We start from the raw sequence: 15,653 nt of genomic DNA on the forward strand, positions 1-15,653 counted from the left end.
TTTCCCACGATTGCTCAGTTTGGTCGGGCGGCCAGCTCCAGGAAGGTTCTTGGTGGTTCCAAACTTCTTCCATTTAAGAATGATGGAGGCCACTGTGTTCTTGGGGACCTTCAATGCCGCAGACATTTTTTGGTACCCTTCCCCGGATCTGTGCCGCAACACAATCCTGTCTCGGAGCTCTACTGACAATTCCTTTGACCTCATTGCTTGGTTTTTCTCTGACACGCACTGTCAACTGTGGGACCTTATATAGACTGGTGTGTGCCTTTCCAAATCATGTCCAAACAATGGAATTGACCACAGGTGGACTCCAATCAAGTTGTAAACATCTCAAGGATGATCAATGGAAACAATATGCACCTGAGCTCAATTTCGAGTCTCATAGCAAAGGCTCTGAATACTTTTCTAAAAACCTGTTTTTGCTTTGTCACTATGGGGTATTGTGTGTAGATTGATGCAACAAAAAATAAATCATCAGTTTTAGAATAAGGCTATAACAAAGTAAAATGTGGAAAATGTCATGGGGTCTGAATACTTTCCGAATGCACTGTATATATATTTTACAAAGTGCAGAAAACCACCTTCTCCTTTAACTCTAGTGTGGTTATATTATAAGCCACAAGCTGGATGTCAACACTCCAAACAACAGCCCTGTTCCGTCTGTGACATGTACTCTGTAGTTAGAGCGTGCATGATTCGTGTGCCCTTCTGAATTTCCTGTCAAATGTCCTTTTTAATATGTATCAGCATCTCGCAACTTCAGCAATTCCTTCCTCGTCCCTCTGTTCTTTGCAAATCTCAAAGCTCCCATGTTCCCCTTGCTGCTTGTAAACCATCAAGTCACAATGTTTTTGAGGCCTGCAAAATCTCTCACTGCCCTGTCTCCCCTGTTATATCTTTCCATATTCGGTAAGCTCTCATACTTCACCTCAGACACAGATCTACTATGTAGCATTAGCAGGGAATGGGGAATAGAATTTCACCACATGGGAAAGCTGAAATGTCAAATTGATAAAAGGATCGAAGGAGTTGAGAGAGTGATGTATTGCTCCCCCTCCTGTCCTTTCTCTCACCCTCCTCTGTATGTTACCATGGCAGCAGGGGGTGCGTGACAGTCATGTGAAAACAAAGCTGATTGGATTAAAATACTTAGAGTGATCAGGGGTCAGGTAAAACTGCACACGCACTAAACACACCATAAACGGATTATATATACACACAGACACAGGCAGACACACACACGCGCACACACACACACACACAATCACATTAATGGCATAGAGCTTGGCATACAAATTTAGACCACAGTGACATAGATACAATAGACAATGCATGACACGCTAACTTGATTAAAGACGTTTACTGCAAAAGACTCGCAAACACACAAATAGATACACATAGTCCCTCATGTCTCCTGTAAATTTTTTACTTTAAAAAGCAACAGCACCTTTAATTGATGACATCCAAGCCACATCCTGTAAACCTTGTTTGATGGGAAATTCAATGACAGATTGTTGTTCCAAGCTTATGAAACATGGATTCATTCAGTCCAGGCCAAGAGCCTCACTAGACAGGATGTGAGAATAAAGGCCCACACACACAACTGTCCTATGTAAAGTACCATGACTTTAAATGATGGATGTGACTGTGCAACGTACATGCAGTGTTACCAGTTTCTACTACAGTAATACAAGCCCCTCTATTGTAGATCTACAACTTAGACATAATCATATTTACTATAACAGTATTGAATAATATCAATAACAATCAGTGTCATTAAACCAGTGTGTTTCTCTTCTCCCAGCTTTCCTTATGCTTCCCTGTCTCTTCCTGTTCCTCTTCTCTCACGCTCCCTCCCATTCAGCTCCCTCCCATCCAGCAGCTGCACGGTAGTGGACGATGGGGTTGTAAAAGCAAGGGCCGAAAGAGGAAGTCAGCGGGACCTTGTGAGTTATTATCCCCTCAACCCCCAACGTACACACAGGGGCCTGGGAACTGTCCTCTTCTCATAGAGGACCACAGTGCAGCGTGGAGCAGGGCTGTTCTCCGGGCCTACTTCCTCCATCCCCATCTGTGTACCTTACTACCCGATCACAGGCCTGCTATACGTCCACAGCCGTCATAACAACACATGAGCGTATGTGTACAACAAGACAGCATTTTCTTCATAATAAATCCACTTGCTCACCATTGCCTTACAACAGATTAGTTCCCACCGTGATCACTTGCGGGCACTGCCCAAGGTGTCTGTTGCTGTGTGGCCCTAAACACGTCACAATGTGATAATTCATGGCAAAGCCATGGGTCTGCCAACAGAAATAGAAAATGTACGAAAATGTATAACTCAATAGGTCGGACATTATACGGGGTACACAAAGATATAGACCATTTACAACAGTCAGATTTCACCTGTGGAGGCCCATGGTTATGGTGTTGAGATGCACCATCTGGGTTTATTAATAGTGTCCTATCTGGATCCCTGGCCTCTGGTCTGAGAGAAAACTGTGAGGTGTGAATACCAGTCATGCCTTTCCTCTAACAGCTGGTGATGATACAATTAACCTCCGCCTGGAGAAACGCCAGTCTCACTCACTTTACACTCGGGACCCCCTTAGTGGCGCAACAGTCTAAGGCACTGCATCTCAGTGCAAGAGGCGTCACTACAGTCCCTAGTTTGAATCCAGGCTGTATCACATCCGGCTGTGATTGGAAGTCCCATAGGGCGGAGCACAATTGGCCCAGCGTGGTCCGGGGTAGGTCGTCATTGTAAATAAGAATTTGTTCTTAACTGACTTGCCTAGTTAAATAAATAAATAAAAAACACAATTTTTCTGTATGTCAGACACTAACTCACAAACATGAACAAACACACACACCAGTGCTTTCATCTCACTTGCACCTCACTGATAAACACTCATCACTGATATAGAAGAACATCTGACTTACAACAGCAACACTTTTTGTATTTTCTCTCTCTCTCTCTCTCTCTCTCTCTCTCTCTCTCTCTCTCTCTCTCTCTCTCTCTCTCTCTCTCTCTCTCTCTCTCTCTCTCTCTCTCTCTCTCTCTCTCTCTCTCTCTCTCTCTCTCTCTCTCTCTCTCTCTCTCTCTCTCTCTCTCTCTCTCTCTCTCTCTCTCTCTCTCTCTCTCTCTCTCTCTCTCTCTCTCTCTCTCTCTCTCTCTCTCTCTCTCTCTCTCTCTCTCTCTCTCTCTCTCTCTCTCTCTCTCTCTCTCTCTCTCTCTCTCTCTCTCTCTCTCTCTCTCTCTCTCTCTCTCTCTCTAGTCTGTGTGTCAGTGTGGTTAAAAGGCCATGGACTATGGCAGATTAGTTTGACCTTAGTGTACCAACAGGATATGACTCCAGAGGGGAGAGAGCTGGCACCATGAACTCCAACTCCAGCCCATATACCAAGTCAAATGACAAACATACACATGCATTTGTTATCGTGTATTACAGAGGTCCTGGTACTGACCTGAGAACCTCAGGGCTCCCCATATTCCTCTAACTAATCTGCTCCAGTCATATCAGCTCCAACTCTACCATACCACAAACAGACCTTGACCCAGCTAGGAGCTGGTTCTATGTATCATGTCTTTGAGTCTCCAGGTCATAAATATGACAGGGAAATAAACCCTGCAGAACCCAGCTCCCACTGCTGGGGCCATCCTTTTCCCACAGTGCAGTATAAATAGCCCAGAATAGTGTAGGCCGGGTGACAGCATGGCCACTCAGGGAAGGATCCCACACGCAACAGCACATTCCAGCCCACCTGGCCTTGACAGCGCCCAGGTCACCTTTCAGGATATACGTCCCCCTCCCGGCTACCCAAATAACCTCACACCTTCAAACCGCTTCCCCGCCGACCCTCTGCTTTCTCCACATCCCCCTCAGTAGGACCCCTTTGCAGTGAAGGCATCCAGGCTACCTCATGCCTGCCTGGTTACTGGGTCCTCGGCTCACGCTCAATGACCTTCCAACCCTGACCACTGTGGAACACCATGACATGGCACGTTGGCGAACCCAGGGCAGTAACTAGGGTTTGAGTTTTAGTGAGGTCTGGAAAGAGGGGAGGGGGGTTTGAAAGTTGAAATGTTTTGAAAGTTGAAGCTCATTTATTGCATTTATATTAAATTAAAAAACTTTAAAATGCTATTTGGAAAACCCTATCCATTATCACCTTAACTGCTGTAGGTTAATTCACCTCAGTAAATCTATAAAATACACATAGACTATTAGCTATATAATTGTAATATAAAAAATGGGGGGAAATATATCGGACATATCTGTAAGCGACTATTTGTTTACTAGTTGTGCACTCATTCTCTGAGAGTCGGTTTTTGTTTGTTTGTGGGATGTCCATAGACACCGCAGGAGTCGCGGGACAAGTTTAAAATAGCTTTTTGCCCGGCATCTCGCCAAAACCGTCAGCAGCGTCTCTAGACTGTTGCCCATTGCGCAGACTGCGCGTTGGGGTAGTTCGTTTTACGTCCGCAAGAAGGCGAAGATAGCCGTTTTAGAAAGTGGTTAACGTTTTGGTAAAAAGGCACATCCAGGAGGCAAATCCGGGGGACGCAGGTGAACATAACGAACTAACCACTGTTAATGATTCCATTCGTTAGCACAGATGCAAGCGCTAAGTCAGATCAATAATATAAGAGTTCTGAGCTTTGATCAACTGGGAACAATGTTGACCGGTAATTTATTTTCAATATATATTTTTATTGTATTTATTTTTTCGAATGAGAAAAAATTACCGAGGTGAGGTCCGGACTTCGGTGTCTTCATATGTAGGCCTGGTTACGGCCATAAGCGCGCCAATGACAACACAAGCACAAGTAAGCGCCTCACGCGTTTCTCACCAACTTGTTGTGATGTTGTTGTGAAGTAGCCTTAAGCATATTGGCATGTATGAACATCAAGTGCAAAATGATATTGTGTGCTGCTGTAGAACTTGATTGGGTTTTGTAGGTCACACTGCATATCTCAGTCAGTGTGTGGAGACATTGTGGAGACCTAGGCCTAGTCACTTATCTATAGTCTAGTCATAACTAATAGTTGAGGGAATCAGTGGTTAGTTGTTATCTAAGGTCTGAACTTGTGACTTGACAAGACCAGAATTCAACAGTATTTATCCAACTTTATTATCCAACGTGTATTGTCAGTCAATGTCAAAAGTCAGCAAGGTAAAGGAATACCACAATGTGTAAATAACATTTGATATGGGTTTCAGTCAAGTCAATCATGTACTGTAGTTGAATTATGAACATGTTTAATGATCTGGGTCTTCTCTATTTCCTGACATTAACATTGGCTCATGTAACCTCAAGTCACACCAACATGATTAATGCAATGCGCTTCTTATTTTGGAAGTGCATTTCTGCTACTGTATCACTTCATCTCTAGCATAGACTAGAAACACTAAAGATATGTTAACGGTACAACATGAAAACAGTTGCCTCCAATGCTGGGGGGGGTTATAAGGCACTGCATCTCAATGATAGAGGTGTCACTACAGACCCTGGTTCGATTCCAGACTGTGTATCAAAACTGGCCGTGATTGGGAGTCCCATAGGGCGGCGCACAATTGCCCCAGCATCGTCCGGGTTAGGGTTTGGCCGGGGTAGGCCGTCATTGTAAATAAGAATTAGTTCTTAACTTAACTGACTTGCCTAGTTAAATTAATAAAATAAATTAATAAAAAACTATCACCAACTGTATAATTATTTCAATCTTTTGGTCTGTGTTCAGATATTTTCTGTGGATTAGTCCAGGAGCCTACTAGTGGCCATGTTTCATAGATGAGTGTCGTGAATTACATGTAAACAACTCCACCAACCATCATTGTCTATATGTCTACCTCAGAGGAGGCTTGTGGTAGGAGCTATAAGAGGATGGGCTCATTGTAATGGCCAGAATGGAGTTCATGGAACGGAGTCAAACGTGGTTTCCATATGTTTAATACCGTTCCATTTATTCCATTCCAGCCTCCCACCAGCCTCCTCTGGTATAACTATATATTCCTCTCACTTGCCAACTATGCCCCTACAGAAGGTTACTTCTTTCTAGAATGACAACCAGTGATTTGGTTTCCCACGGCTATGAAATCGGGGTGGGAAGGTACCAATCCACGGGCAATCACTCTTCAGCCCTTTATCTGCCCCCTGACACCAATGTCCACCACTATAAATCTTTTGCCTGGCAGCTAGAGTCTTCCTGGTAATCCCTACAGTGGTGTGAACCACACTACTCCAATATTGACAAACACACACATTGAATCTCCAGAACTATACACACACAGAACTATACAGAACAATTCAATATATGTTGGTCTACATCTTCCTCAATTGAACAGATCAATTTATCTTAGTTTGTATCCTTGTTATGCCTCCCAAATCATTAAATGGGTACTACAGACTCAAATACATAATTTGTGACACTGCACTGTTCAATCAACGACTCTGAAATGACTGGGGTAGTTTCCAGGTGTATGTCCATGGTTATTAAACATATTTGAGTTGTTTAAAAAAAACAGTCATTAATGAACATATTCTAGTCAGACACCAATGCATCAAGTGAAGGATGAACAGCAACCAGGTGAAGCTGGTTGAGAGAATGCCAAGAGTGTGCAAAGCTGTCATCAAGGCAAAGGGCGGCTACTTTGAAGAATCTCAAATGTAAAATATATATATATATTTTTTTACTGGTATTGTATGTCTCATTTTCAAGTAACTTATGGTCTTGGGATAAAGTGCCTTTTTACGATCCAACTCATGATGTATCATAAAACTATTTTGATATTTGTTGCATGAAATGTTTCTACAGCAGTGAATTTGTGTCCTGTCTGTTAAAAGAGAATACAACATGTTTATTGAAGGCAGATGGGAGAACTGAGAGAAAGAGAAAGTGGTGGCTCTGTAAAGGAATAGAAAGTGAGCAAATGTCTTTTTTGTTGTTGTTGCTTTACATTGCATTAACCCTGCTGCCATAAGGCTTGTCTTGACATTGATTACCACTACAATAGAGTTAGGTGGAATCCCCGAGGAGATCAATTTGCTCCCCCTGGACCCAGCTCTTTCATGAGCAGTGAATAGGTACAGCGGGAAGTCCCAACAGCAGGGGTCCTGCAATGTTTCTCTAACAGAGTGTGAAGACAAACACATCACTGTGATGAGCTCTTTGTTTAGGTCATGAGTCTGTTATTTACACCTGGATCAGAATGATATGACCACTTCAACCTGCAATAATTTTTGTAATTATCTCTGGATACAGTGATAGATAATTCAGTTTGTTGTTATATTGGAGGTTGAATGATACCAATAAAATGATGCTCTTTTGCTCAAACTGCATGATGGAAATATGATTTTGATAAGATCACTAACCTGTTTCTAATATTGAACTATGTCAAGACCTACAATAACTCTAATGTATGGCATATCACCCACTATTTTACTGTAGACTACCAGATTGCTCTGTGACTCATTTTTATTTACATTGCTTTTTTACTAATCTATTTAAAGTAATTTTGTTCATCAAAACAACATTGACAGTAAATACTATGGTATACATATTGAAGGGAATATTCTTTCACAAGTACCAGTAAACCTGCCGATGAGGGCAACCTATAGTTGCACAATGTGTAAGTGGAAGTTAAAAGGCAGAACGGAAAATCGTCAACGTCTATTCGGAGAAAAATACAAATAAATAAATCAACGGGTTCGTTTAGAATCGTACGAAGCTTTGAGAAGTTGAAAAGGAGTGAAAATTCCTCCGCCGCGGCGACAGAAAAAAAATACAAGTTCAATTCGAAAGGTGGGTTTTTAAAACAGTTCTACAACTAAAACCACTCAAATATCTCAGTAATCCAATTGTAATGCAATGTTGGTTGGGTGAGTGTCAAGTGTATATTAAAATGTGACGACACTCAAACAGATAGGCCAACTCCTCAGATAGATCCTCCTCTGTAACTTCTGCGGAGGAATATATTTTCCTTTGAGTGACTTCAGTAGTGACGGGGTGAGGGGATAGTAGTGAAGAAACTTTGACCAGGGTGACGTTGTCTTTTATAGGAAAATATAAACAAAAACGAATATTTTCAAGTTAGAACAGACGCGGAAGAAATAAGGGGAACGGGTGTTTTATTATTTTTACTCAGTAACAGTATTGTTCTTGGCGACAGACTTGGAGTTCATTTCACCTAACCAGAGACGGAGCTCAGCCTCGCGCTGGCGACTCTATGTGGATTTTACAGAAATCATGGGCCAATTACCCGGTTTTGCTTCGGACAAAGTATTAGTCTTCGTCGTCAGCTGCATTCGGCTTTCTTTGGGTAAGATACTGCGATGTTTTTTTGTAATACCTTTTTTTTGGACCTAAATCGTATTCTCTCGCTAGTTTCTTAGCATCTCTGCACACATGTCTGCATAACAACGCAGATGTGATTTTGACTTATTGATTCGCAAGGTGATTGGGCTACGTTTGATACAAAGTAACACATTTCGATACTTTTAAACTGTGTCACTTGCTTCTATATGTCAGTTTAGTAAATAGCCAGAAAGAACGTTGTAGTGGTTACATGGCCTTAGCAGCTCGAGAAAAGGTGAAGAATGGGAAAAAGTGTAAGGACAGCTACTGTTTTCTTTAGCAGTTTATTGTTCAGGGTACATTGCATAGGCCTATTTCTATTTTAAATATGTGATATAGTACACACAATATCACGTAAGATTGATAGATGGTGTTTAATTATAAATTATATTTAGATGCCGAAATTGAGCTATATTGACTTTATTCTCTAGAGCTCGCACCGCTGCCCAGATGTTAGCTAACCATTGCGCTCGTCCATTATAGCTAGGGCTACAAGTGAAAGGAATTCAAAATGGTTGTGTTGTGTTAGCTGTGAAAGTCGGAATTAAAATGTACGAATATATCTCTTCTTTGTCATTTAATTGAGTTTGATGGAGTGTAGATTTGAGATGTCCATATGGTATTTTTTGTATTTTTTGGTTTTGGCAGTATGTGTTTAATGCTTATTGCTGATTGGCTCAAACAATATTGTTTTCTGACAACACGCATATTGTCACATATTGACGACAATCACAACAATCATCGTGATAACAGTACTAATGTTAATACACTCATTCAAATCATCACACCATGAATTATTAGGCTAATACCAATGATATACATACAGAAAGTGTTATTGTAAGGGACAGATCGAAATATACAGGGGGGGTGGTCCAAAATAGCGAGAGTTGTCAAACTTTTTTTTAGCTTTGGGGAGGGTAGTGCTTTTTTCCCCGTTGGTTTACATTTGCTCTTCTGCTTGTATTTTCCCTATAAACAATGGCTTGAGTTATTTTTGATATTACCCTAATAAAGTTGAGAAACATTTGTGAATGTTTGGTATTGTGTTGCTATTACTATCTCTCTGGGGTTAGGCCTATGCTTCTCTTCCTTTGTACAGTTGAAGTCGGGAGTTTACATACACCTTAGCCAAATACATTTAAACTCAGTTTTTCACAATTCCTGACATTTAATCTTAGTAGAAACTCCCTGTCTTAGGTCAGTTAGGATCACCAATTTATTTTAAGAATGTGAAATGTCAGAATAATAGTAGAGAGAAAGATTTATTTCAGCTTTGATTTCTTTCATCACATTCCCAGTGGGTCAGAATTTTACATTCACTCAATTAGTATTTGGTAGCATTGCCTTTAAATTGTTGAACTTGGGTCAAATATTTTGGGTCGCCTTCCACAAGCTTCCCACAATAAATTGGGTGAATTTTGGCCCATTTGTCCTGAGGAGCTGTTGTAACTGAGTGAGGTTTCTAGGCCTCATTGCTCGCACATGCTTTCTCAGTTCTGCCCACAAATTTTCTATAGGATTGAGGTCAGGGCTTTGTGATGGCCACTCCAATACCTTGACTTTGTTGTCCTTAAGCCATTTTTCCACAACTTTGGAAGTATGCTTGGTGTCGTTGTCCATTTGGAAGACCCATTTGCGACCAAGCTTTAACTTCCATGTCTTGAGATGCTGCTTTAATATATTACCAAAATGTCCTGCCTCATGATGCCATCTATTTTGTGAAGTGCACCAGTCCCTTCTGCAGCAAAGCACCCCCACAACATGATGCTGCCACCCCCGTGCTTCATGGTTGGGATTGTGTTCTTCGGCTTGCAAGCCTCCCCCTTTTTCCTCCAAACACAACGATGGTCATTATGGCCAAACAGTTCAATTTTTGTTTCATCAGGTCAGAGGACATTTCTCCAAAAGTACGATGATCTTAGTCCCCATGTGCAGTTGCAAACCGTAGTCTGGCTTTTTTATAGAGGTTTTGGAGCAGTGGCTTCCTTGCCGAGTGGCATTTCAGGTTATGTCGATATAGGACACGTTTTACTGTGGATATAAATACTTTTGTACATGTTTCCTCCAGCATCTTCACAAGGTCCTTTGCTGTTGTTCTGGGATTGATTTGCACTTTTCGCACCAAAGTACGTTCATCTCTAGGAGACAGAATGCGTCTCCTTCCTGAGCGGTATGACGGCTGCGTGGTCCCATGTTGTTTATACTTGCGTACTATTGTTTGTACAGATGAACATGGTACCTTCAGGTCGTTTGGAAATTGCTCCCAAGGATGAACCAGACTTGTGGAGGTCTACAATTTTTGTATGATGTCTTGGCTGATTTCTTTTGATTTTTCCATGATGTCAAGCAAAGAGGCACTGAGTTTGAAGGTAGGCCTTGAAATACATCCACAGGTACATCTCCAATTGACTCAAATGATGTCAATTAGCCTATCAGAAGCTTCTAAAACCATGACATAATTTTCTGGAATTTTCCAAGCTGTTTAAAGGCACAGTAAACTTGGTGTATGTAAGCTTCTGACCCACTGGAATTGTGATACAGTGAATTATAAGTGAAATAATCTGTCTGTAAACAATTTTTGGGAAAATTTGTTGTGTCATGCACAAAGTAGATGTCCTAACCGACTTGCCAAAACTATAGTTTGTTTAACAATAAATGTGTGGAGTGGTTGAAAAACAAGTTTTAATGACTCCAACCTAAGTGTATGTAAACTTCTGACTTCAACTGTATATACAATACTAGTCAAAAGGTTTGGACACACCTACTAATTTCAGTGTTTTTCTTTCTTTTTTACTATTTTGTACATTGTAGAATAATAGTGAAGACATCAAAAATATAAAATAACACATATGGAATCATGTAGTAACCAAAAAAGTGTTAAACAAATCAAAATATGTTTTATTTTTGAGATTCTTCAAAGCAGCCACCCTTTGCCTTGATGATAGCTTTGCACACTCTTGGCATTCTCTCAACCAGCTTCATGAGATAGTCACCTGGAATGAAGGAGTTCCCGCATATGCTATCATGTAGTAACCAAAAACATGTAAAACAAGTCAAAATAGATTTTACATTTTAGATTTATCAAAGTACCCACACTTTGCCTTGATGATAGCTTTGCACACTCTTGGTATTCCCTCAACCAGCCGTATGTTCCCACATATGCTGAGCACTTGTTGGCTGCTTTTCCTTCACTCTGCGGTCCAACTCATACCAAACCACCTCAATTGGATTGAGGTCGGGTGATTGTGGAGGCCAGGTCATCTGATGCAGCACTCCATCACTTGCCTTCCTTGTCAAATGGCCCTTACACAGCCTGGAGGTGTGTTGCATCATTGTCCTGTTGAAAAACAAATGATAGTCCCACCTGTCTAATGTCCATTGCTCGTGTTTCTTGGCCCAAGCAAGTCTCTTATTATTATTGGTGACCTTTGGTAGTGGTTTCTTGCAGCAATTCGACCATGAAGGCCTGCTCAAACGCATTAAGAAGGTAATAAATTCCACAAATTAACTTTTAACAATACACACTTGTTAATTGAAATTTATTCCAGTTGACTACCGCATGAAGCTGGTTGAGAGAATGCCAAGAGGCAAAGGTTGGCTACTTTGAAGAAATAAATAATATATTTTGATTTCTTTAATACTTTTTGGGTTACTACATGATTCCATATGTGTTATTTCATAGTTGTGATGTCTTCACTATTATTCTACAATGTAGAAAATAGTAAAAAATAAGAAAAACCCTTGAATGAGTAGGTGTGTCCAAACCTTTTACTGGTACTGTATGTCTCATACAGTGGACACCTAAGCCTATAGGCCTATGCATACAATGCCCTGATACATTTAGTCCTTAAATCTCTGACAGCTGAACTGTGTGTTGGGCTATTATTCTTTTAGGAAATTAGTCTAAAAAACAAAACACATATAGGCTATAAAGTTTTGCATAAGCTACACATCGAAAACACAAGGAATTGTGTTTTTGTCATTTGTTATAGCTGTTTTTAAGAACACATAAATGTGGCTCATATTGCCAACATCCCTCGTTTATTGATGGAGCTGTCTGCCCCAGGTCAGATCTGAATGCATATGGATGTCTGGTCATTTAAAATCTTCCCTGTCATGTTGTCTGACGCAAAATGTTCCTAAAAGTAACTCTGAAATGGTATTGTTTTTGTGACGATTTTTGAATAGTCAAATGAAAATCTGTCACCATTTGGATGGAACCTAGCTATAGACACTCTAAAGACTCTTGCAAGTGAGCAAGTCCAGCCCCAAACATCTAAAGAATAAGCTACCAGCCAAACAAGCTTGTAAGAATTGTACTCAAACTCCCCCCTCGTACTCATCTGGAGAGGTGGCATTTTTTCGTGTCTGTATCTATGTAATGTGTCTGTATCTATGTAATGAATGTGTCTGTATCTATGTAATGTGTCTGTAAATGTAATTGTTTTCATGTAAAAAAATAGGGACCACAATGGAAATAAGTCCCTGACTTTATTGTGCAATCCTGATCACTTTATAAAACATCTTTGTGTGTATATACAGTGCCTTGCGAAATAATTCGGCCCCCTTGAACTTTGCGACCTTTTGCCACATTTCAGGCTTTAAACATAAAGATATAAAACTGAATTTTTTTTGTGAAGAATCAACAACAAGTGGGACACAATCATGAAGTGGAACGACATTTATTGGATATTTCAAACTTTTTTAACAAATCAAAAACTGAAAAATTGGGTGTGCAAAATTATTCAGCCCCTTTACTTTCAGTGCAGCAAACTCTCTCCAGAAGTTCAGTGAGGATCTCTGAATAATCCAATGTTGACCTAAATGACTAATGATGATAAATACAATCCACCTGTGTGTAATCAAGTCTCCGTATAAATGCACCTGCACTGTGATAGTCTCAGAGGTCCATTAAAAGCGCAGAGAGCATCATGAAGAACAGGGAACACACCAGGCAGGTCCGAGATACTGTTGTGAAGAAGTTTAAAGCCGGATTTGGATACAAAAAGATTTCCCAAGCTTTAAACATCCCAAGGAGCACTGTGCAAGCGATAATATTGAAATGGAAGGAGTATCAGACCACTGCAAATCTACCAAGACCTGGCCGTCCCTCTAAACTTTCAGCTCATACAAGGAGAAGACTGATCAGAGATGCAGCCAAGAGGCCCATGATCACCCTGGATGAACTGCAGAGATCTACAGCTGAGGTGGGGGACTCTGTCCATAGGACAACAATCAGTCGTATATTGCACAAATCTGGCCTTTATGGAAGAGTGGCAAGAAGAAAGCCATTTCTTAAAGATATCCATAAAAAGTGTCGTTTAAAGTTTGCCACAAGCCACCTGGGAGACACACCAAACATGTTGAAGAAGGTGCTCTGGTCAGATGAAACCAAAATTGAACTTTTTGGCAACAATGCAAAACGTTATGTTTGGCGTAAAAGCAACACAGCTCATCACCCTGAACACCCCATCCCCACTGTCAAACATGGTGGTGGCAGCATCATGGTTTGGGCCTGCTTTTCTTCAGCAGGGACAGGGAAGATGGTTAAAATTGATGGGAAGATGGATGGAGCCAAATACAGGACCATTCTGGAAGAAAACCTGATGGAGTCTGCAAAAGACCTGAGACTGGGATGGAGATTTGTCTTCCAACAAGACAAAACATAAAGCAAAATCTACAATGGAATGGTTCAAAAATAAACATATCCAGGTGTTAGAATGGCCAAGTCAAAGTCCAGACCTGAATCCAATCGAGAATCTGTGGAAAGAACTGAAAACTGCTGTACACAAATGCTCTCCATCCAACCTCACTGAGCTCGAGCTGTTTTGCAAGGAGGAATGGGAAAAAATGTCAGTCTCTCGATGTGCAAAACCGATAGAGACATACCCCAAGCGACTAACAGCTGTAATCGCAGCAAAAGGTGGCGCTACAAAGTATTAACTTAAAGGGGCTGAATAATTTTGCACGCCCAATTTTTCAGCTTTTGATTTGTTAAAAAGTTTGAAATATCCAATAAATGTCGTTCCACTTCATGATTGTGTCCCACTTGTTGTTGATTCTTCACAAAAAAATACAGTTTTATATCTTTATGTTTGAAGCCTGAAATGTGGCAAAAGGTCGCAAAGTTCAAGGGGGCCGAATACTTTCGCAAGGCACTGTATATATATATATGTATTTTCTTTACTCACAAATAAAATCAATCAATCAATCCAAACCATGCAGCAGCCAATTGATGAATGAAAAGAGACGTCTGTTACAAAACACCAAAAAGTTGAATGACTTTCAGAGATTGAGGACTGGCCACCCCACATAGCCTGGTTCCTCTCTAGGTTTCTTCCTAGGTTTTGGCCTTTCTAGGGAGTTTTTCCTAGCCACCGTGCTTCTACACCTGCATTGCTTGCTGTTTGGGGTTTTAGGCTGGGTTTCTGTACAGCACTTTGAGATATCAGCTGATGTACGAAGGGCTATATAAATAAATTTGATTTGATTTGATTGTCAAGTCAAGCCTTCATTACTGGGTAAGCCTACAAGGTAGGGAGGGATGTATTTTCTTTTTGTGAAGATTTACAAAGTATATTTATTGTGGTGTTGATAATGCAAACCATGAGGGGGGAGGGTGTTCTGTTTATTTTACAGTACAAGGGGAGGGTCATGTGAAAATATTTGTATTGTTGGGAAGGGGGGCGCATTTTTTTGACACCTTGAGTTGGACCAGCCCCCCACCAGTACATTTCTATATGCCCCTTACTATTACTATCTGCACTAGAGGTCGACCTATTAATTGGAATGGCCTATTAATTAGGGCTGATTTCAAGTTTTCATAACAATCGAAAATCGGTATTTTTGGGCGCCAATTGTTTTTTAATTATTATTTTTTATAGCTTTATTTAACTAGGCAAGTCAGTTAAGAACACATTCTTATTTTCAATGACGGCCTGCCTCTCTCTCGTTGCACTCCACAAGGAGACTGCCTGTTACGCGAATGCAGTAAGAAGCCAAGGTAAGTTGCTAGCTAGCATTAAACTTATCTTATAAAAAACAATCAATCATAATCACTAGTTAACTACACATGGTTGATAATATTACTAGATATTATCTAGCATGTCCTGCATTGCATATAATCTGACTGAGCATACAAGTATCTAAGTATCTGACTGAGCGGTGGTAGGCAGAAGCAGGCGCGTAAAGATTCATTCAAACAGCACTTTCGTGCGTTTTGCCAGCAGCTCTTCGTTGTGCGTCAAGCATTGCGCTGTTTATGACTTCAAGCCTATCAACTCCTGAGATGAG

General features: G+C 40.8%; 1 protein-coding gene across 1 annotated transcript in view; it reads left to right on the forward strand.

Moving 5' to 3' along the window:
- The first annotated feature begins 7,983 nt into the window (after nucleotides 1–7,983).
- Nucleotides 7,984–15,653, forward strand: part of notch2 (notch receptor 2) — a 64,452-nt gene continuing 56,782 nt past the window's right edge. The window contains 1 exon segment of the mRNA XM_024421488.2: nucleotides 7,984–8,325. Within this exon segment, the coding sequence (XP_024277256.2) occupies nucleotides 8,253–8,325 (73 nt within the window). The 5' untranslated portion in view covers nucleotides 7,984–8,252.

The sequence above is a fragment of the Oncorhynchus tshawytscha genome, linkage group LG05, assembly GCF_018296145.1.
Source record: "Oncorhynchus tshawytscha isolate Ot180627B linkage group LG05, Otsh_v2.0, whole genome shotgun sequence".
Lineage (NCBI taxonomy): Eukaryota > Metazoa > Chordata > Actinopteri > Salmoniformes > Salmonidae > Oncorhynchus > Oncorhynchus tshawytscha.